The sequence below is a fragment of the Falco naumanni genome, chromosome 2, assembly GCF_017639655.2.
Source record: "Falco naumanni isolate bFalNau1 chromosome 2, bFalNau1.pat, whole genome shotgun sequence".
NCBI lineage: Eukaryota > Metazoa > Chordata > Aves > Falconiformes > Falconidae > Falco > Falco naumanni.
This window is the reverse complement of record NC_054055.1, coordinates 122,170,210-122,193,720: the sequence shown is the minus strand read 5'-3', so window position 1 is coordinate 122,193,720 and position 23,511 is coordinate 122,170,210. Positions and strand designations below refer to the sequence as shown.

The window sequence follows — 23,511 nt, the reverse complement described above, 5'->3', positions numbered from 1 at the left end:
TAAATATCATGGGTTTATTTGGAACCAGATCCAAACCAAAGCGCCAAAAAATTTAATCATTACTATTCTGGTCACACATAACACTAAACAATTAAGCCTTGGAGATATAAGGACATTCCTGGTCTGTGATTTTGTGTTTCCATAGATAAAAGATTATAAAACTTCACTTTGGTGCATAGGAATGAAATCAGACCTTTAAAAAAAGACTGTTAACGTACACATATATTTATTTGTTTATAGTTGACTTCATTAAAAGCATAGCATCCATTTAGTGTTAGAAAGTAATAAAATAAATGGTTTGAACTATGATTTTCCAGACACTGAGTTTCACAAATCAGCACATGAAGTTGATTATATCGTTTCTTTTTTATTGCCAAGTTTACTTTAAAGTAAGATACACCGATGTATATAAAAGGATGGGAAGAATTACATTGCTGATGGCTACTAGTTAAGTTTGCAAAGTGCTTTCTAATTAGTTTTAACTTTTACATGATCACTAACATTCACTTTTTTCACTTATATTTAGTAGAACTATTGAAATTAATTGAAGCATTAGAGGTTGCAAAGAATGAGAGGCTGACCACCAATAAACCTTTCCACGTTTAAAGAAGCTTTTAGCATACATTACTTCCACAGAAGTCAAAAGCATCTGAATCTCAAAAAGTTTATTTGCTGCAGTATGTTTTCCTTAAGGAATTCTGTTAAGTTTAAACGCCATTTTCTATGACATTTGCAACACAAAGTATGATTAAGTTGGCAGCTGCATTGTGACATATATTTGTAGATCGGCACAAAAGTAACTACATTGCATCTACACATGTACATATCTTTCTGAATTTGGGATTTTAAAATCCCTATTTCTATGTGCTGTACAGCATAAAGAGTAAGTTTGGTTTCTTTTCCTTTTTTTTTTTTCTTTTTTTGTTTTTTAGAGCATGAGATACAAATTAAGTAAAATCTGTACTACTTTCAAATATGACATGAGGACATTAAATTATGGGCAGAAAAGATTAAACAGTATAAATGTGAACTTCTTGAAGTTCTTAACTTAGATATTTTTCATTAAAATACTCATACCTTCAGGTTTTAAATTTCTATTTTACATGTATCTGAAAGTGTGGGGGTTTTTCTGTACAATCCACTCGATAAAGTAAAATACAGTACTCCATCTACAAACTCTGTTTCTGCCTTGCAACATTTTCTGTTTCTTCCCCCAAATGCCCTTCCTAAAGAACTGAAGGTCAAACTCTGCCTTTTTCAGCTCCCTGCTCCATTCTGGGTTCTGTGGAGTCGTTCTAACCAAAGGCCAAAAAAAAAATGTCTATACTCTCTTTTTCAATACTCAATACAACAGTCTATACTCTTTTTCAGACCTAACCAGACAGTAAACATTGGCCCAGTAAGTTTGTTAGGACAGCTCTGCCCACTATTGTTTGGTTGAACACTGAAAGGCAGAGAGGGCAGAGAGGAAACAGGTCTCTACTCTCGTGTAAACATAAAAAGAGGAACTGAACATGACTGTGCAGCAGGTTATCACGACTCTGCCATCCTCCCTCATCAACTACCTCAAACTAGTGTCAGAAAACAGAAAATGCTGAGAAAGTGAACTCGACATTGTTGGTGGAACCCTTCTGGTATTAAGTAGTTTTCATCAATTACATAAAACCAGTCGCTTGAGGTTTTTTGGTTTGGGTCTTTTTGCTTTGTTTTGTTTTGCATTCTAGTTCTAAGGCTCTGACCAGAGATGATAGGCACTTCAAAGATGCTTTAAAATTTGCCCTTGCAAAGAACTTTCATCCACAGAAATAGCAGTGATTACCCTTGCTTCCACATGGAATTAGGGTTTGGGGTTATCTTGCAGGAAATAGGTAGCACTCTATTGGCTTATGCTCTTAATCTCTAGAGAGGCAAGAAATCAAAGAATGGTTTGTCAAAAAATGGCATGGGAAGTTTTTCTTCATTGGAGTTTCTTAAAAATCACTTTGTAGGTACAGAAAAACAGTATGTGCCCTCAACAAGCAAGCAAGAACTTCACTGAAGCAATAAAATATACCAATGCTCTTTGAGAACATGGAACCTCTTATTCAAAACTCATTTGCTCACAAAACCAGCTCCTCTAAGGACTATCCCATGGAGGTCAGACTTGCACTAGAGAAAATATTGGCCAACAGATCCATGCTGTTCCAATGGTTTCCATCTTCTTAGGCAGTAACACATTCAACTAACTTGTATTATGCAACATTTGTACAAAGTCCAACATCCATTTGGGAATGGCAAAATCTGAGGCTGAGAACAGTGACTCCATTTCAGGTCATACAGAGTTACATATCTAAAACTTAGTGGAATATTAACCGGCAGAACTGAGTGAAAAGGTCGTAATTGCCACAATACTGCCAAGGTCAAAGACTAGAGGTTAGTCACTACACAACAATCTTGAGGATGATTAACAGTGCATTTCAACACGTCTAAGTAAGGAGAATGTGCCAGATGAAAAAGGATCAAGTAAGGGAAGTAGATTACCCCTGCAATACACAGAAAAGTTGATGAATCTGTTATCTGATTTTAAGTCTTGTACTTTTAGCACAGTCCTAACTTGCTAACAGGCTAATATTTTCTCTTCATTCATTATCAATTACTTAATCATAAACACAAATTAATAATTTTTCTTCTATACACTGACTAAAAATATATTTGAATCCAATCTCTGCTTGGAATTACATAAATACACACTATGGTCATGTGGAAAACTGTTCTCATCATTTAGACAAATCACAAGCATTTCGGTCCAGTAAAGGTAAACAAAATAAAAAGCAGCACTTAAGTGATATTTTTTTCCCCCTTCACTCCTATGCTTGATTGCAAAACAGAAATCTGCTTATGGGTATATACCCATACTTCGATATGGTCGTTTTTAATTTAAGCGGTTTTAAACTAGCTACTCATAAGTGCCAATGTGTCTTTAGAGTTGAAGTATAGGGAGATACTCAAACATATGACCAATTCAATTCTTGTAGGCAAGTCCTCTTATGGGAGCAAAAGGGAAATACATGGATGGTACTTTAGTACAGCCTGACATTTCACTAAAACGGAGTTACATTAGAAGTAAACATCTGAGAGGAATCAGCTAACTGACTAAACAACACTTAACTAAGGAACAAGATTTTGGGGAGATGCATACCATTAGTTGACACAAAGATATGGTAAAACAAATCTCTCATACTAGATTAGCAAACATAGACAATATATTCTAAACCTAGAAAGACACCAGTAGCACTGCACTAAGTAGAAACATTACATACTATGTTTAAGAGTTTGTTCAAACTTTAAGTCAATGAATGTCCAACAAGAATATTCAGTTACTGAGGAGAAAACCTGAGGATGATGAAGGCATTGTGGTGGATACTATATGCCTTGAATCTCCAGGTAGATTAACACAACATACAGGCTTCTTCTGAAGTGTTCTTCCTTCCCACTGCACCATTGGTGCTGTAACACTGCTGCTGACACAGCACATAGGGAAGGTAAGTTCCATGGTACAACCAGTGCTAAAATTATTATGTGAGGAGAACACGTTACAGGCTCCTCCATGATCAGCTTGTTTCTTCAGTTTCTAACTGTATGAAACTATTTGCTTCTTTCTTTCTTGAGAGAGAAAAATTAAACCCTAAACTAACTTTTATTTCTACTGAAAAAAATTCAATTAAATTACATGCTTGGACATTTCCTAATATTCCATAACAATTTCCTAATAAACCTTGATGTTGTTTTTCAATAGTATTTTAAATTCTGGTTGGTGATGAAGATCCAAATTTGTTTATGAGAAATTTTTGATGATTGAAAAAGGGTTAGTTCAAAACTTTTGAGATGTAAGAAAAAGATCGTATTGGCTACATGGGATGGCGCTTTTTTTTAATATAATCTGTGTTTGACATCCAGTTTAATAGCATCAACAGAGTTTTAATATTAACATCAAAGTAAGCAGATTCAAGTCTAAATTAGACAGCTACAATTTAGTCAAAAATTTGACAGATAAGGGAAAAAAAGTGTTCTCAATAATGCAAAGACGCTTTAAAAAAAAAGAAAAAAAAATAGTTGGAAACCAGATGTAGAGGCATCCCAAACATGGGTGCACTAAGTTCCTTCTTGGTTTTACAAAACACTGCTGAGTTGAATGGAGCATCATGATGTACATGAAGACAAAAAAATATTCTTCTGTCATAAAAGGAAAAATACAAAGAGAACACTGAAATGACAGAGCAGGGAAAACATCTGTATTAACAACTTGAATAATCACGGCAGATTAATTCTACTCATCTTCCAAGAGCTGCCTAAAATGTAATGGTGCACTTAACTGAGAAGCTACCAGCACTACGACTGCTCTTGAAACTGCTACTTGGTGAGCCTTCTGGAGCTCCCCACCTACTGTACCACTCATTAAATAATTACAGCAAAACAAAAATGTTATAGTAGAAAAGATCTTCTTTTACTTAAAACAAAAAATTAATGAAAGATGTACTGTATCAATATCAGGAAAGCAGTGTAGTGATAAGACCAAACACAAGAAACAAAGATCAAATCACACTAAAACGAGGACCATTCCGCTACCACAGCAGAGCAAGACTTCACTTCTCTTTGGCCATGTTTAAACCTATATATTTCCGACGACTTAACAGTTTCTTTCAGGCGATTCAGATACAAACGAAAGTAGAGCCAAGGCTGTTAGTTTAAGAAGAATAAAAGATCTAGTGTGAAATAGCAAGATTTGTACTTCAGCAGGTAGATGTCTGTCTAAATTTGCACTCAAGACAAGTAAAGACTTGCAAAGCGCTAATTAAGGTAAATGAGAAAACCTACTTCACACTCAGAACTATTGCTTCCAACTTTTTAGTTTCCACTGTCAAACTTATTTCAGCCACACCAAATAACTACACTGAATTAAAGCATTATCATCATAAAAAATGCTTTCCCGTTACATTACCTGTCGCTAGCACAGTTACTTGTTGAGGTCCAGTCATGCTGAGGGTTGACTAGGATGCCCCAAGAAAGGAACACAGAGGTTGGTGTGAGAGTGCCCACTACCAGCTGCAGAGGCTTTTGAGTCTTGGTCCGACCTACATAAGAAACATATAATTGCAATTAGAAATTAGTTTCTCTCTCCTGCATTATGTAAGGGAAAGTATCTGCGGTTGGATAATAAAGTAAATGAAGACCTACATCTCTTTTAAACTTGAAGGAAAAAGTAGAATGGTTCTCTCTCTTTCCACAGTCACTATTTCTAATGTATGGTTTACAAAAGGGGACAGAGACAGTGCCTGTGATCTGTTTGTTGGCTTCTTGTTGGGGCAAGTGAAACATCTGCGAGGAAGAGATTGCTTCTCTGAAGCCACTGAACACAGGGAAGAAGTGCAGAACAAAGCTGGCATAAAGGAGGGAGGATGCAGCAGAAGCACAGATTAGAAGACTGTTTTAGAAAGCAAGTATCAGACACACAGTCATCAAAAAAGACTATTTTTTAGGTCCCTTCTGGACTTGCATGGCATATGTTTCAACCTAGGAAGAAACTGGAAGATTTCATTTCCAGTCTTGCAGATCCAGGGTAACCTAAAGGGATACTTGCTATTATTTGGCTGGTTGGAGGGAGATTTGTTTACTAAACTTTGTTTCAATTTTGTCTTGCTACAGTTTTTCACTATTCCTCTTTTTTCAGCCAATGTTCCAGTTAAGCCTAGTTTTTGAAAACGAATGGTGGGTGGGTTTGCTATGCTCAGTTTAAGAATAAGCTATATGCAGCTTAACTTCACAGCTCTGGCTGTCTTGGGCTGCATCACAGAAGGTGTTACAGAGTTCAGAACATTAGGAAGTCTCTCTTTGCGTGTGACAGAAATAGTAACTTCTTGGCAGGATTCTTAGTAAGACTGCAATTATTTCCGTAGATAATTCATACTTTCTACAGCATTCTTGGTCAAGAGTAAAATAAAACCCATACAAATTCTTTTGCTTTTAACTGTAGGCAGATCTAGGTCAGTGTCTGTATCACCTACTACATTGAAAACATTCAGCTTTTGCATGATATGTAACTTTAGCTTTGCTCTGAATGAAGTAGCACAACTTCCTTGTGAAGAAAGAACTTTCTTTAAAGAAAGTTTAAAAGCTAATAGTTGGAAATGAAGTCATGATCTAGAGCAACTATTTTGAACCTGTATTTTGTGGACTGCTTAAGCCCAAGGAGAAGCTTTGGTGTCTGAAATATGATTATTTAAAGGAAGTTCATCTATTTTTTAACATCACATTACATACTTCAAAAATCTAAAGGATCTGTACCTCCTCAAAACGTACAGGTGACCACAAATTCCCTAAAAGTTTATAAGCAGCTGATCTACATGTTATATTTTTCACTGTTGCGAAACAGATCTGACTTTCATTTCATGCCTTTTGAACCCTAATACCTCTTTATTAACAAGCCCCAGTGAAAGTGTGATTTGTACTTTCAACCAATGCATGTGTGTGCATTTAGGAATGTTAACCATGTAGGTTTTTACTTTGTATTGATGATGAATATGGTGACACACACACACCCCCAAACAAACAAAACCGCTGTCTATCCCTTAAGAGGAAGTATCACGTGCTTTGAAATACTGTGGAACATACCACACTTCCACAAGGGCAAATGTCCAAACAATTTTCTAGTTTTCTGGCCCAGTTCCTATACTCTTTCCCAACTTTTAAAGAAAAACTTCATCCAGTTGGTCATTCCCCAAACTAACTGGCAAATCTGCTATCTAGAGCAAAATCCCTTTGTTGATCACTTTTTGATGAAACATGGAAAATACGTCAAGTTTTAAGGAAAAGAAAAAACAAGTTCTCATATAACTTGAAATCATCCTGGGTTTTGGGAGAACCTATGTATTGTTTTGATTATGACTCATTATGCCAATTGTTCCCAGTTACAGACTGTAATGATTTATCTGCTGTAAAACCAGGAATTACCTTGGTGATCATCTATATTGACCTATATGAATATAAACCATACAACTCCTCTGTATTAATCCCAGTTTGAACTACAATGTCTCTTCTAGAAATGTAACTAAGTAACTACATGTAAATTAGTACATTTAAAATTGTAGCAATTCAACTCTACCATGATTCTTGGCAATTTGTCCAGTTTAACTGTTCTTACTAAACCAACTTGCCATATATCTAGCTAGCATTAAACCAACAGCTGTTCTTACACCTCTGCCTGCTGGACTTGTTTCACAATCAGTTTCTGTAGACTTTATATAGAAAAAAACTGATAAAGCCCAAATCATACATTGGGCTTTTTTTGGTTTTGTGTTTCTTGAGATATATATATATATACATACACACGCATATATGTTGCATCTGAAAGGTACATCACTCTTCAAAATCCTTCCAGGGTATAAAACAGGTATACTGTTTTACATCTAGCCAAGAGCAAGAAGAAATTAATCCCAAGCAGTTACCAGGAATTTAAAAAAAAACAAAAAACTTTTACAAAGATCACAAAATAGTTTGGGTCAGAAGGGACCTTTAAAGGCTGTCTTAACCAACTCCCCCCACAGTGAGCAGGGCCATCTTCAACTACAGCAAGTAGCTCAGAGCCCCATCCAGCCCGACCTTGAATGTTTCTAGGGATGGGGCATCTATCAGTTCTCTGGGAAATCTGTGCCAGTGCTTTGCCACCCTCATCGTAAAAAATGTCTTCCTTATATCCAGTCTAAATCTATGCTCTTTTAGTTTAAAACAATTACCCCTTCTCCTATCACAACAGGCCCTACTAAAAAGTTTGTCTCAAACTATAAACATATACAAATATATTATCAGTTTATTCTGTGCAACAGTCCAGTGATCCTGACAGTTGTCTCCATATTAAAGGAACTTAAACCTAACAATATTAACAATATGATTAAGGTCATAATAGGAAGTCTTTGGAATAGATGAGAATCAAATTTAGATTTCTGCTCTGCTATGTATAGTTTAAGCTAGAAACATCCCTTGTTACTTAACTCCTCGCAACAGCAAACTTAGTAGTAGTAGTAGTGATTTACAGATATATGTATAGGTACAGATCTATCCACATGCACACACATACGCACACAAGTTACCATTTTCCAATGAGAAAGAAAGAGCATTAACATGTCCATGGATGAAGGAATCCTTACAGATAGTTTGGGAAAAGTAACTTCAATATACTAGATCATTGTATTTCAAAACATTTACTTTTTTTGCATGCACTTGTGACCTTTTTAAACATCAGAAATCAGTATTCTAAATTTCAATTCTCATTTCTAAGAACTTTTTACAAGACCAGTCTTTAGGTACTACTTCATGTTTTGAACACCACCTGTGATTACTGACTAGGAAATACTGTCCTACATTTCACCTGCCCATGTATGGAATCTGTGCACCCCGGTCAGACACCTGCAGTTACAAATACCTTTTCAGTCAACCAGTAAAAGAGTCTTTCTTCCTTTAACTAGTTTAAGAGATGCAGTAACGATAAAATACCTGAACAAGATTTCTTGTTATTTGAAACGCGTGCTGGTCTTACTGAAACCAAATACCGTGGCTCGGCATCTGTAGATGAAGAAAGCAGTAGTTAGTACAGACATACTACTGATTTGAGAAAAGGATTAACCTATAATTAATAAGAAAATGTCCAATATTCAGTGAATGCTTGACACCTTAGCCAATCTTTGTGATCTTTAAGCATGTTTGCTTTAAGGTTTATTCACCAATCATTCAGAAATATTCTAGCAATTAGCAAAAATAATACACCATGCACAAAGTATTTGGCAATTCTTTTTTTTACTGTGAGACAACAAATATGTGAACATGGCAGGACATACATGTAGCATTTCAATGCACACTTTTCTTGGAAAGTGAAAGGAAACAAAAACCCAGATGAAGAGGAAGACGTGATTGCAAAACAGAAAAGTAAAAAGGTAAAGAAATAAGAGCGCAAAGCCTGAAAAACACAACCAGAGATAGCACTGTTCTGACAGGAGCTGGAGGAACTTTTCCTACAATATTTTCTGTATTCTGTTTCAGGCTGTATACCTTTGTTTTCCTGCTGTAAGCAGTTTCTCCATAAAGAGCTGACCTACTGTGAAAAGAATAGCCAAATGTATTGATCATCTAGGAGCATGTACCCCGATAGATTAATACTAAATCATTCAAGATTTGCATGACTTTCTTGTTTGCAGGAAACACCACAATTTCAGACATGCTTAAGTGTCTCCACATTGGTTACTGGCCTATTTTGCAATTAGGTTTACATACTTTTGCCAGAGACATATTATGAGATTTAACTATCAAGTGCTTTGACAGTTTTTAATACTCTTTATGAAAATAAAGTTATTGCTAACATCTAAGAGCAAAAGACTAATATTTGTGTAAAACCCACAAGGGCTGTGACTTTGACTGCAATCTCTGGGTACTGTTACACTAGAAATAATGTTGCACGCAGAAGCAAAGGAACGTTTTGAGTGATATTCTTATTCAAATAAATTCATATCAGAAAGAAATTGTACTTTCCAGACTTCCTGACATCTACACTTATTTAAATTTTAATCCCTATGCAATGTCTCCCAGGAAAAATGAACCTTTGCAATATATTTTTCAAATCTTCACAGAAAAGAATCTCTCTCCACCTTAACTCCAGTTCAAACTTTTTTGTGCCACCTCCAATAAAAGGTTCAACTGCTTCATTTCAAAAAGCTAACAGAAGAGATCATATTACATTATAAAAACAAACAAACAAACCCAACAACCTTCCAAACACAAGAATTTTTATCTTTCAACTCAATCTTACCTGAGTGGCTCAAGTACACAAGAACCACAGCCATTTGTTAGAATGCAGAGTCATCGCTAGCTGGGTGTCAGTTGGGAACCAGCTTGGAAAATTGCTGGAAATACTAGTCTTCATAGGAAATAATGAAATTAAGGACACCAAGTTTTACACAAACTATTAACACATTTCAGAGACATCTGATGAAGTTTGGATGACACAAGCACACATGGTAAGAGGCCACAAGTTCAGATAGATTCATGTTTCTGGCAGTCAGAGACAAATAACTTCACCCTGTGGCTTAAAATAATAAATGCTTTGATTAAAACAATGTTGAGATGGTGATTTCAGTTTGGGGAATTAATCTTTAGAAAGATTTTCCCTTACTCTTGACACCAGATGTCAGAGATTTCTGCTCCTCCTAATTATTTAAAACCAAGTTCTGGTCTCACTGAACTGCAAACTAGAAAAGAAGTTAGAGGAGCTTCTGAAGATATATATCCGTGGGCAGAGTTTGGTTCACTATACAGTGATCAAAACTGATTTAGCTGCATTTTCTTTTAAAAAGGATTACTTTATGTAAAATTCTTACTCTAGTTCAGATATATTTATCTTAATCTATATCTATGGATGAGAGACTGAATGTCCTGCATCTCAGTGTAACAGATACCTTGAAGCCTACCAATTAAACAAAACCACTGAGAAATTATTCAATTTTTTCTTGCATCCAGATTCCTGTAAGGAGAGAGGAAGGAAAACCAGTACTGAGTAAATCACAAGTTTGCTGTGCTACTTCAAAAGCTGCACTGATGTGGGGAAAACTACTCTCAACAACTTCACTGATTCTATGCATCTAAGTCACTGGAAACCCAACCTAACTTTAATTGTTTAATTATTGTTTTTAAATGGGTTTCAGCTGCACCCAATATAAACATAACTAGGATGAGCATCGAAAACAGCTGCTCAAAGCAGTGCGGAAAAAAGAAAGTTAAAAAGAAAGAGCAACCCCAAAGTGTAAATCTCTCTTCATTTACAAATAATGGTTTTCAATATTTAGGGTGGCACACAGTTCTTTGGGTATCTGTGCAATCATCTGGACATTCGTACTGAGATCTAAAACTAGAAATGTGACACTAAAAAATAATTTGTTTTCCCTGTACTGTAATTCCAGTTTTCTATTGTGCATTCATGCCCACTTGAGACTGTTTTAACTCTCACAAAGTATTAAGCCACTTCACCTTCAACAAAATTAGTTTCAAGCATCACCTTGAAAGTTCATGAACTACAAAGTCAAGTCTTCAAAACTGCAAAAATGTATGTTTTAATCAACAAAATTGCCCCAAGATTGTGAAAGAAAGATATCCAAATTGTTTGAAATAGCTAGTTTTGCCCTGCTCCATCAATGGAAAAATTAATTCTGGCTGAAGTATGAAATGACATACATAGCAGTATAGAAATAGATTATCTGTTAAATGAAATGTGCTAATAAACAAAGATTTTATCTAAATGTCTGCCTGCACATGTCAAAGCTACAAAACCTGGTATCTATAAGGAATCATTAGTTCTGACAGGTATTTTTGTTCTGTAACAAAGTGGTCTCAGCAGGAATCTTTTGTGTTGGATGCTGTTCATTATGCTTTTTCGTGGATTTAGTAAATGTTGCCTTAATAAGGAATAGGACACTTAATAAAGAATAGGAATATAATAAGGAATAGTTTCCAGAGAACTCACAGCTCTTCTAAATCTAACACCATCTAAAAAAGGAAGTTATTTAGGAAAAGGGGCTAAGACTAGATGCTGGGAGAGCTCTGCTATAGAACAGGCAGGTTTGAAAAGTCCTACTTGTCTGGTTGCGAACCACTGAATTGAAGACAGTACTATGACCATTTTAACTAAAATCAGACTTTGAAATTATAATTACGTTCAATACCTGGGATACAACACCAAAATTCTGTTCTGAACTTAACTAAAAACATATCTTAATTTAGAAATAAGATTTGCCATTCCTGTGCAGAACCACCCATGCTGCTATATAGGTGTTAAGAACACAGCAACTGTAGTTTAACTGAAATTCATCTGTTTGATGTGCAGTGTCAAGTCATTATGCATGGACTGAAGAACACAGGCCTTGCAATGCTTCTATTCTGGACAGAAATACATTCAATATCCAATAAAATGGAAACCAAGAAAGGCGGATAGCTTACTTAATCTCACATAATGACCTCTGATTCAGGTTTAGAAATGGGAGTCTTCTACTGCAATTTAACATTTCTCTCATTCAGTTCAGAAGACTGCTAAGTTTTCACACTGACTCAGTCCTCTTGCTGAGAAATACATGTGTCATACTCACAACATGGAAATCATCTGATGCTACTACAACTCAATTCATTTTTAGGGGCTTAAAACATTGCCTCACCCATGTATTAAACTCTATCAAGTTGCAAGAACTACTTATGATCATTTGGTGTTCCTTTACGATACCTATACATGCATAATCCACTGTACAGATCCACGTCTATAAGAAGCAGGAAACTTGGGGAGAGATTAGTAACACAGGAGGAGAAAAAGAAAATGCTGTGAAATATCCAAATCTAAATAAAACTGTAATTTAGCTTGTGCTAATTAATATTCTAAAATCCACCGTAACAACTTCAGGAGACAACCAGAATGTAACAAAATTACATGCCACTGACATAGCAAACTAATACAGGTAAGAGAACGTTTACTTCCATATGCCATGAGCTAGGCTATCAAATCAGTGTCTGCAGGCAACTAACAAGCACTGCAAAACGCTAGCAAATTCTGCTTCTGTTTAAACGCACTATTTTGATTCAGTTCAGGGCTCAGCCAATGCAGAAACACAGCTGAATAAGAATGAGCTGACTAAAGAACTTAGAATAAATTTTAAAATAAAGTGTTACAGGGCATTATTAGAATTAATAGACCAGCAGATTCAGAAATCAAATCAAAGTAATTTTTAGCTTCAAGCTGCAATTTGCTAATCTGAATTTAGGGATTCTTAAGGTTTTGCTATGGGATGTTTTTAAGGGCAAAGGCCAAAGGTGGAGAAAGGGAAAAATCAAAAGCATTGTGTTGTAACAAGCATAGGAAACAACAGGGAAAGGGGATAATGGGGCTGGTGTGAATGAACCTGATGCTCGTCAGTAGAGTTGTCCAGCTGAAGGTGCAGCTGCTGACCTCCTCACGGTCCTCCAGTCCTCTAGGCTAAGCTAACATTAGCAGTAAGAATCTGAGGTATTTTGGTAAGTTATTAGGAAGTGACTTCTGAATTTTAACGTTCACATTACTTGGCATCTTGAAAACCATGTGATTAATGTATCTGCACATTTCTGGTTACTGACCAGATATAAGAAATTGCACAGCAAGATCTTTTAGCTAAGCACTGCTCTAGCACACATCCCTGAAAAACACTTTTTAAAATATGTTCAAAATGGTACTAGGATGATTTTTTTTTTTTTTTTTTTGAGAGTGAGAGATATGCAAAATTCACCCATCACTTCTGGTTGTTGTAAAGCCGGATTGCCAATACATTCTCTTTCACAGTCTGGTTCAGATAGAGGAAAGGCTGAAGCATGGCCCAATTCTGAGCTGGTTTTACAAACTGAAAAAGAAATTAATTTTGTTCACTTTGTTAGCTAATTGCTGTTCATTCTTGCAAAATTTTCCTGTCTCTACTTGATTTCTTGGGTTCCTTCAACAGTATCAACAAATTTAAGGAGACTGACTTGCAATACTCTTAACAAAGTTAGAAAAAAACCAGCACAAATTTCTCAAGGAAATATTGTTTCTTTACAAGTCATGAAGACTGAACTCCATGATTTAGGACTGATTTAGATAAAGGTTTAAGTCAAACTCAGATTTTTTGGATGGGTCTATGTACCTTATTTACTACCCTAGCTGAATTTGTATTTTGGTATCTTTTGACACAGTCTGAATAGCTTCCATGACCAATAATAAAGTTGCTTACTGTCATGTAACCTCACAAAGTACACTCAGCAAAACCACATGTATCCTAATAAAGAGGCATACTTCCCTGAACCGAACGATGATACAGCCTCATCACTGTTGTTTACCCTTCACTGTGATTCAAATTCATCTATCTAGCTACGCACAAAGCTGCTCAAGAGTGTGATGCCAGCATGAGCTCATTACACGTTCAGGAAATCCAGCAGAACCCTTTTCTTGTGCATGCCCTCTGCAGTTGTTCCCAATTCACGGATAAAGTTACGCATCTGCTTGCTCATTTATATTAGTTGCAAAAGAAACGAAAACACATATTTTAAAGTAAGAATCACTGCAGTGAGGTGTTGAATAGTTTAATAGATGAAATGTAGGTTGGATGTCATACTTTCTACAGAGCCGTACAGCTCTGCTGGAAATCCTAGGAAAGATCATGTCCTTACTGATTTCTTTTAAAATATATACACATATACACATGTAATTTCATAAATTAATAAATCTGCTGACTTCAAGTTTATTATTAACAGGGTCTTCAGAGGTGTGTGACCCAGCAGAAAAACTGACAATAAATGTCATCTTAATCAACAGTGAGAGGGTTGGAAATGTGGAAGTCACGGGCCTTAGATAGATAGATATATTATTGTATATATTGTGTCATTTATTTAATAAGTTAATCGTTGCTTCATTCCCCATACTCCAGTTCCAATTTCAGACAATTACTCCAAACAGAATACCAACTATGCTGCTCCATTAACAAAAGCAAACATACAGAGCTAAATCAAGCAAATGTCTGCAAGGCACTTAATTCTGATGTGTAGACCTATACTGTTTGTTAGAAAGGACATATTAAAGCATTGCTGTATTTTAGGGAGGAAATCATGACTGACTTATAGGCAAATTCGGTTTGTTTTCTTACATTGACCTAACTACTAAATTAAGGAAATATATTTTTTTTCTTTGAGGAGGGTCTACAGTTGATGGCATATCTGCATCATTTTCAGTTACTAATCCTGACAGAATAGACAATTTTAATACTACTAAGACAAGATCCAGTTTTGTCTAAATACACAGATTCCACTCTCCTGGATCTAGTCAGTCTCAATAAAGCAATATTCCTTAATACATTGGGAAAAAATGGTAACTAACAGATGCTTTTTAAATATCCATTTCTAATCTTTACATTTCGTCTATCAAACCAATTTAAGGTTGTGACTGAAGTTCCTGAATTGACTGGGAAAGGTATTCTTTTTCCATGAACCACTAAAAGTGACAGGAGAGGAGGAAGCATTAAACTGTATTACTCTTGGTCTAAATAGCCCACCATGTCTTTACACATTTAGGAATCACTCCCCTCACATCCTGTTCAGTAAAAGTCACAACCATCCACTGTTCAGTGTAGCCTGTAAAGTTCATCTGCTTTCTGTAAAAGTCAGAAAGCCAAATCACAAGAGGACCAAGAAGGAGTTCTCAGGGTGAAAGTGAATATTTTTGTATAAACCTAGTTGTTCTGAATGTGGAAAAATGTGTGGAACCTACTGGAAACCTTTCACAAAGTGTACAGTGGCACATCAATCACTAGAATATCTAGAACATGGAATAGACAATTTTTAGTGTGAAATTTTAAGATTATATTGTTTTAATATGAAGATAGCATACTAGGCCAACTTCATCATATATGTACGAGGAGCACAAATATAATGTAAGATTTTTCAACAATAGCCTCTAGGGATTTGTATCTTTGGAAAGTATCTTGAGAGTATTTTTATTGTCCCTCTACAACATCTTATTTTTTCTAACAACCACATAAAGCATGTGCTGAGCCAAGTTCTCTGGCTGCCAGAATAAAACCTAGCCATTGTTCCTAAAACTGAACACCATCCTGCAATTCCTCTAGTTTGTGCCAGCAGCCAGTCTCTGAAACTGTGGGGCGTGTTAACTATCACCACTGTCTTCATTTCACCTCTGTCACACAAGTCACTCTAAGATAGAGCCAAAATAACAAGTGATGCTTTTTGCTTTAGCTCACATTCCGGACACACTCAGAAAGTACAGTCAAAGCTGCAGTTTAATGTGGCATTTAATATTAATGAAAAGGGAAAGATTATGTACTCTGCTTCCAAACTCCAATAAACAAGTCCACAAAGGATATAACCTAACCCTAAGTTTCTTAACTAAAAAACCAGCTCCAATAAATTTACTGTCAAGTGCCTTAAATAAATGCTTGCAACTTGAAGTACATATTGCTGTTAGCTTCTTTTATCCTTCTCCTTTCAAAGGTGACATCTTAGAAGTTGGAAATGCTAGTCTTTTTATCTGTATGATGTTGCATTTTTAGTTACTGGACACTCAGAAGCCACAATCATAGATTCGTTGTCACTACGAAACTGATTGACACCCTCTATCAGCCAAGTGAGATAAAAGTTGAAGTTATTCTCCTTTAAAATAATTATGAAGGAAAAGGAGAGTATTTCCTCACACTTTTGCTCTTCTGTCTCTAGCTACACGAGAGAAAATGTGTCCATTTCACTACAGGTTATATGCATCAAGCTGTTTCTCATCTTCTGTGTTCATTACTACAAGATTTTGATTGCTTAATGGTAAAGTTTAATGAATACACGGGTGGGTAGCACTCTGATGCACTGCAGAACTGACAAAAGGTGTCTACATAGTTTACAGCCTTTAGCTATTGACATTAAAGTTACGAAATACCAAAATCCTTTATATTCCAGGTTACGTTCAGCTTTCTGTTTTCACAGAGTTTCAGAAAGCATCAGGTATTAAAGTTGCTATTAAATAGGAAGTGCAAATGATCTACACATGACATTACATTCAGTAATATTTCCTCTTTCCAAGGATCTCAACAGCACCTAAAAAATATTAATTCTCACTACTCCTGCAATACATCTACACAGGTATTACTTATGCCCAATTCACAGTATTCCATACAAAATCCTATATACTATTCTTAATAAACCGATTCAAAAGTTACACATGGCATAAACTAAGTAATTCAGACACAGCTTAAGTGACAGTTATGAACTCAAACACTGGATTGGTGATAGAATTACAGAGTGATCCCAGGAGTATGAACTCATGAAAGTTAACCTTTGCCACAATGATCTAATGAAAGTCTCTAATACCTTATTTTTTCTAAGATCTTATTTTTTCTTTTCTGCAGCTTTCAGCCTGGAGCAGACCCACAGCATTGACCTAACTGACCACATCAAAAAGATGGTAATTATTAACTTCTATGCTTCTGCATCCTTTCTTCCCCCTTGTTTTACACCAAGATCACTGGCATTACAATAATGAGGGTAGCCCAGATTCATTTCAGGCTAGAAAAGATTAAAGAAAGCAAAAAGAAAATCCTCAGAGATTGAACAGATTTCTTAAAAGTTCAAATCCTGGTAAGTCAATGTTTTTATCATTTATTAGGCAATTCTAACTAATCCAGTTCTACTATTTTGCTGTCCTGCTCATACTGACATAATCCTAAATCAAAGGGACAACCAAATTCCCTTCTTCATCCCTATCCCAGACAACAGGACATCATGTTCTTGATGTGTTTTTTTTCTCTTCCATAACCCAGCTCATGGGATTCCATCCATAACTTCTGACAGAAGTTACAGGTTGTTCTATAACACGTAGAACTGGAATAGGCCCCTGCCAGAAAAGGCATCATTTCGATACAAATGTTTCTAGCAGACAGAATCAACCTCACAGTTCTCAAAACTGTTTCACTGTTTCTTGCACTATTTTTTAAAAACATGCATATCTCCCTTGTATTCTACTTTGTAACGGGACCTTTAGGCAAATCATCCCATTTGATCTGTGATGTGGTTGATATAATGAAATCTCTTAGTACAATAAAACTCCTCAAAACAAATACTAGTAGCAAACTTTTCCAAAAACCAAGAACTATTTACTCTCCTTGAATGATCTCCTAATTCCACTTTCATCTGAAATTCTTCAAAGCAACCCTAAACAAACACAAAGAAACCCTGATGAACAATCCAATAAAATAAAAAATGAGGAAGTCCAAAGGTTGATATTCTCCTCACTCTCTTCCCATAATTCATGACAACAGTAGCATGCAAAGCAAATGTGTCTTACCAAGTTCTGTTACGTAGGTTTTTCCTTCTGAAGGCAAAGGAATGTATTGATTAGAGAAGAAGTTGCTTCCATAACCCAGGACAAAACCTTCTAGTTTGGTGTTTTGACTTGGTCGAAGATACCTCATGCAAACAGTGTCATCTGTCGCATTGATCTGAACTTTCAGGCTCTGCCTTTTCACTGGGTAAAAAATAAATAAAATAAAAGAGAAGATCAGAACATATTGTCTAACATATTCAGTAATGTAATATGACAATACAGCAATACAGGGCTCTTTAATTTGCTAGTCACAAGCAACTGAACAATTCCTGAAAGGTGGAGTCTCCTGGAAACTCAGTGTATTTAAAAAAACCAAGCTAACAGTAATGTAAAATTGTGGTTTCCAAGATGTTTGTTTTTCCATTAGTTCAGTATTATCGTTAGTGGTGACATCTTCTACAATTGCAGTAGTAGAAAAGTGCATGAAATAACTGGGAAGAAAGCAAATATTTTTTCCTTTACACGTGACAGTTATAGTAGTATTAGCCATTTATAGCACCCATAGGTGAAAGACTTGCAATTTGGGTCTAGGTTTTTTTCTTTTCTCTTTAGTTAAAAAAGAAAAAAAAAAAAAAAAAGAAAGAGTTTTCATATTATGTTAATCACACTGCAAAATTAGGGTAGAGCATAAATAGCAACCAGATCCATATAAAAATACTACTTTTTTTTTTTTTTTCTATGTTGGGCTGGAAATGTAATTTTCCAGTTGGAATTACACCAGGACACCTAACTAACATATATACTTTACTCAAAATTACCAAGAAACTTTTTTTAAACATTTATTTTTATGCCTTCCAAGGGAGCAGCACATAAAGCAAGAAACATCTTGTATATCCATCTACAAAAACTTAACTTATAACAACACAGAATGACTTCATAACAGAATAATCAATGTTTTAGGCTACAAGAAAGTATTTAATCTTCTCTTGGTGGGATAAGGGAGGATTGGCTTTTCCTTCCTTGGTACTTAACAATTTTAATATTCCGTTTTGACTGTTACGCTTATCAGATTTTCAGAACTGTTGAATGCCAATGCTTAAAAAAAAATAAAAGGTAAAAAAAAGGTAGTGACTTTCCCCTAAACTTACAACACTAGCACTAGTATAGTACATTTTGGGTTATTACTTCTCTTCTTCTCAAAATATAAATTTTTATTCCAAACAGATTTTCCAGCATCTCTGCAATCACAAGGGCTGAAAGTAACTTCTCAGGAAAAAAATGGAAATTTGCAGAAAATCATTTTACTTCAGGAGCTAAACCCCAAAGAATAACAATGAGACATACGATCTAGAGTGATATGGAACTTCCTTCCTTTCTTTCTTTCTCTCCCTCACTCTAACTCCTCTCTTCCTTTCTCTTGCTCAGTAATTGCAGGCTGATATTCAAAGTTTCTTCAGACAAGTACATACTGATTCTCTGTTATCACCCCAGCCTGCCCTCCTCTATTTGTTTTGAGAAATCCTAATGACTACTGAGTTGCCAAGATCACAATCCCCGATTTGTGAAGATGATTTAGTAGCACTGTTGAGTACCTGCAGTTGTCTGCACACTGAATGTAAAGACCTAAGCCAAACACTTTATGACTCTTCCCTTTATACAGAGAAGTGTACAAGTACAATTGATGGAAAACACGTGCCTCTGATGAGACCCCTCCTTTATCTAAAGGCTGATCGAGTAAAAGCACTTAGCCAGGAAACTGTCACAATTTTCCGAAGAAAACTCTACCAGGTTCCAGAAGACTGCAAGGCTTCTAGAAAACTCAACACAATGACATTTTCAGCAGTACAATACCATCACAGGGGAAGGGGTGGCAGTTGCTTCTATATCTGGGAGACATCCTAACTTCTTTTATTTTCAGTATATGAATCTGCTATGGTTGTGCAACTTTGAATATCAACAAGGCTCCAAGTAGCAGAAAGCTCAACAGACTTTAAACCCTTCCAATATGCTTCATAGGGATGCTTAGTAAAAAGTGTTCCATGCCAATAAGGTTTAGGATTAATACTCTGACTGACAGTGAACTAGATTTCTTCAAATTATGCAGCCTGCAAAGCTCTAACCTAACTTTGGAGAGCTGAGCATAAACGAATGGCTGGTCTCCTGGTCTCCACTGAATATCAATGTCTAAGAAGAAAGCAAGACTTACAGTGCTTGATTCAAACATGATAATTTGATTTCTGTATTAAAATTCTTAATCAGACTCCAAACTGAATTTTAAAAAAACTTTGGTGAAGATCTGTTTTAGTTTTAAATTTACAATAATGTCAACTTTCTTTTTTAAACACAGGACTTTCTATATGTCTCTCACACTTTACATTAATTTGTAGACCTAATTCTAATTCAAGATTGAATTCATCTGGTTTTGATTCCAATTAGATAGATAACGTGTTTTCTTCATAAGAAGTCAATTATAGTGACAAGGGGTCCTGATTTTACTTAGGCCTAAAAACTCGGTGAAGTTTCTAAAAGCAGAAAGTCTAACTGGGATCCTAAGATGGCAACACCTTAGACCCTTTCTTTATAGCTAGCATATCAAAACCGCCAAGACAGTGTTTAAACTCAAAGCCAGTTCTAGCAGAACATGAACAGAGTATGTATTTTTAAAAATAGAGAATAAGGCAGAATAGAATAAAAGAAAAAGGAGATTAACTTAAAATTTTTAAAAATAAATCCTTATCCTCCCCACCCTGTCTTGACAGGGCAGGTTCTTTTCCTCTAGTTCACTTTTAAGTACAGGATCCCTTCAGTGATGGCCTGGATGGCAACAGATACTGCAGAGTCCCTGCAGCGTTTAGGAAAAAATCATATAATCATAGAATCAAAGGTCTTTTCCAACCCAAATAAGACTATCGAGTCCAACTGTAAACCTAATGCTGCCAAGTCCACCACTAAACCATGTCTCTAAGTGCCACATCTACAAGTCTTTTAAATACCTCCAGGGATGGTGACTCAACCACTTCCCTGGGCAGCCTGTGCCAGTGCTTGACAACTCTTTTCAGTGAAGAAAATTTTCCCAATATCCAATCTAAACTTCCCCTGGCTCAATGTGAGGCTGTTACCTCTTCTCAGGTCACTTCTTGGGAGAAGAAACCAGCCCCATCTCACTACAGCCTCCTTTCAGGTAGTTGTAGAGAGGGACAAGGTTCCCCCCTCAGCCTCCTCTTCTCCTGACCCAAACACCTCCTGATCCTTCAGCCGCTCCTCATAAGACTTGTTCTCTAGACTTTTCACCAGCTCCATTGCCCGCCTCTGGATATGCTCCAGCACCTCAATGTCTTTCTTGCAGTGAGGGGCCCAAAACCCAACCCAGTATTCGAGGTGTGGCCACACCAGTGCCAAGCACAGGGGGACAGCATCTTCCCTAATCCTGCTGGCCATGCAATTTCTGATCCAAGCCAGGATGCTGTTGGCTTTCTTGGCAACCTGGGCATCCTGCTGGCTCATGTTCAGCTGTCAACCAGTACCCCCACATCCTTTTCCACCAGGCCACTTTAGGTTGCTGTGACCCAAGTGCAGGACATGGCACTTCGCCTTGGCCCACTGGCCCAGCCTGTCCAGATCCCTCTGCAGAGCCTTCCTGCCCTCCAGCAGATCAACACTTTCCCCCAACTCGGTGTCAGGTGCAAACTGCCTGAATGCCCTTTATCCCCTTATCCAGATTGTCGATAAAGATATTAAACAGGACAGCCCCCCATACAGAGCCCTGGGGAAATCCACGTGGACCACCAGCAGGATGTAACTCCGCTCACCACCGCGCTATGGGCCTGGCTGTGCAGCCAGTTTGCTACTCACCCCAGCCACGAGCAGTGTTTCCCTAGGAGAATGCTGTGGGAAACTGTGTCAAAGACTTTAGTAAAGTCCAGGTAAGACATCAACAGCCTTTCCCTCATCCACTCAGCAGGTCACCTTGTCATAGGAGGAGATCCCGTTCATCAAGCAGGACCTGCCTTTCACAAACCTGCGCTGGCTGGGCCTGATCCCCCAGCCGCCCTGCACGTGCCGCCTGGTGGCACTCAAGATAAGCTGCTCCATGACCTTCCCCGGCACAGAGGTCAGACTGACAGGCCTGTAGCTCTCCGGAACCTCCTTCCTGCCCTGGGCATGGCATTTGCTGACCTCCAGTCAACTGGCACCTCCCTGATTAGCCAAGGCTGCTGAGAAATGATTGGAGGTGGCTCGCTGAGCACTGCCACCGGCTTCCTCAGTACCCTTGGGTGGATCCCATCCAGCCCCACAGACTGGTGCATATCTAACTGGTATAGCAGGTCACTGGCCATTTCCCCTTGGATTACAGGGGCTTCATTCTCCTCCCTGCCCCCATCTTCCAGCTCAGGGGTCTGGGCACCCAGAGAACAACTGGTCTTACTATTCAAGACTGAGGCAAAGAGGGCATAAGTATCTCAGCCCTTGTCACTGTGCTTCGCCCTGCACCCAATAAAGTATGGAGATCACCCTTCTTTCCTCTCCTCAGAGATCTACCTACATGGTCTGTTCCATGCTCTTGTTAACATAACTATCTTCATTCTACCCCTTCCGTCAGCTCCCTGCTCACTATTTCCTTTTCTCCACACAGCAGAAGCTCCCTTAGAGGGCCCAGCCGATTGCAGCACAAGCGCTCTTCTCCCCTTCCTCCTGAAGGTGCAGCCTGACCCAAAGAGCAGCATGGGGTGAGGCAGACAAGTAACTGCCTTCACTGTTATTTAGCTGCTCGTTTCAAATGGAAAACAACTGTGCTAAAGCAACAACACATACACTTTGTATGACAAAATGATGTTCCCTTCCATGGGCTGCGTGCATTCTCGGATCACTGAAATTGAGGGATGAATTTTAAGTGGTAAAACAATAAGTATAAGAGGCTGACCAGTTTATGGCAATGCATGAACAGAAGTGGAGCAACCAAGGCCAATGCTGTCAAGTTTTTCTATCTGATGTCAAAACAGACCTGAACAACAGATGGAAAATTTCACAAGAAATCTGTGGAAGTTGGTATGCTACAGAAACGTCTATTTACACATTGAAGTTTTTCTCTTTTCTTCCTCTTTCTCCCTACTGATGCGTTTTAGTGTAGTTACTTTACAGATACTAAAAAAAAAAAAAAAGAACGAAAAGCAATGGATCCCTTTGTGAGCTTGTTATTATTTCTCTTATTACTACATCTTATTATCTTGAATCTTATTTCAACATCTCCTAATTACTTTCGATGTGAAGATCACTCGGCTTACAATAAATGAGTTGAGTGGCAGCAGTCATGTTCTCCGAAATGAAGTATGCTCAACAGAATCAGGATCTGCCCTCACATTGCCCAAGGCAAGAGAGACCACTACATAAAATCGCTTATCTCTTCTACCACTAGTGCTACCTCAGCAACAAAGGCTCCCAGCTCAAGTCAGAACCCAGGTTTGCTGGAAACCATAGCTGTTGAGTGAGACCACTTGAGTTCCAAAGAGTGAAAGGCTACACAAGAGACAAAACCAAAGAAACAAAGGATAGAAGGAAGCCAACAAGCCCTGAACATGCTCTGTCATGGCAGAACTATCAATGCATGTTAGATCACTCCTTGTATGGACTCT

At 37.3% G+C, this 23,511-nt stretch overlaps 1 protein-coding gene across 1 annotated transcript in view; it reads right to left on the bottom strand.

Moving 5' to 3' along the window:
- The window catches only part of LOC121083149 (ABI family member 3 binding protein), a 163,873-nt gene that overhangs the window by 119,925 nt on the left and 20,437 nt on the right, over positions 1–23,511 (bottom strand). The window contains exons 2-4 of the mRNA XM_040583185.1: positions 17,903–18,082; positions 8,527–8,595; positions 4,979–5,111 (exon numbers count right to left, since the gene is read on the bottom strand). Coding sequence (XP_040439119.1) covers positions 4,979–5,111; positions 8,527–8,595; positions 17,903–18,082 — 382 coding nt within the window. The remainder of the gene's footprint in view (positions 1–4,978; positions 5,112–8,526; positions 8,596–17,902; positions 18,083–23,511) is intronic.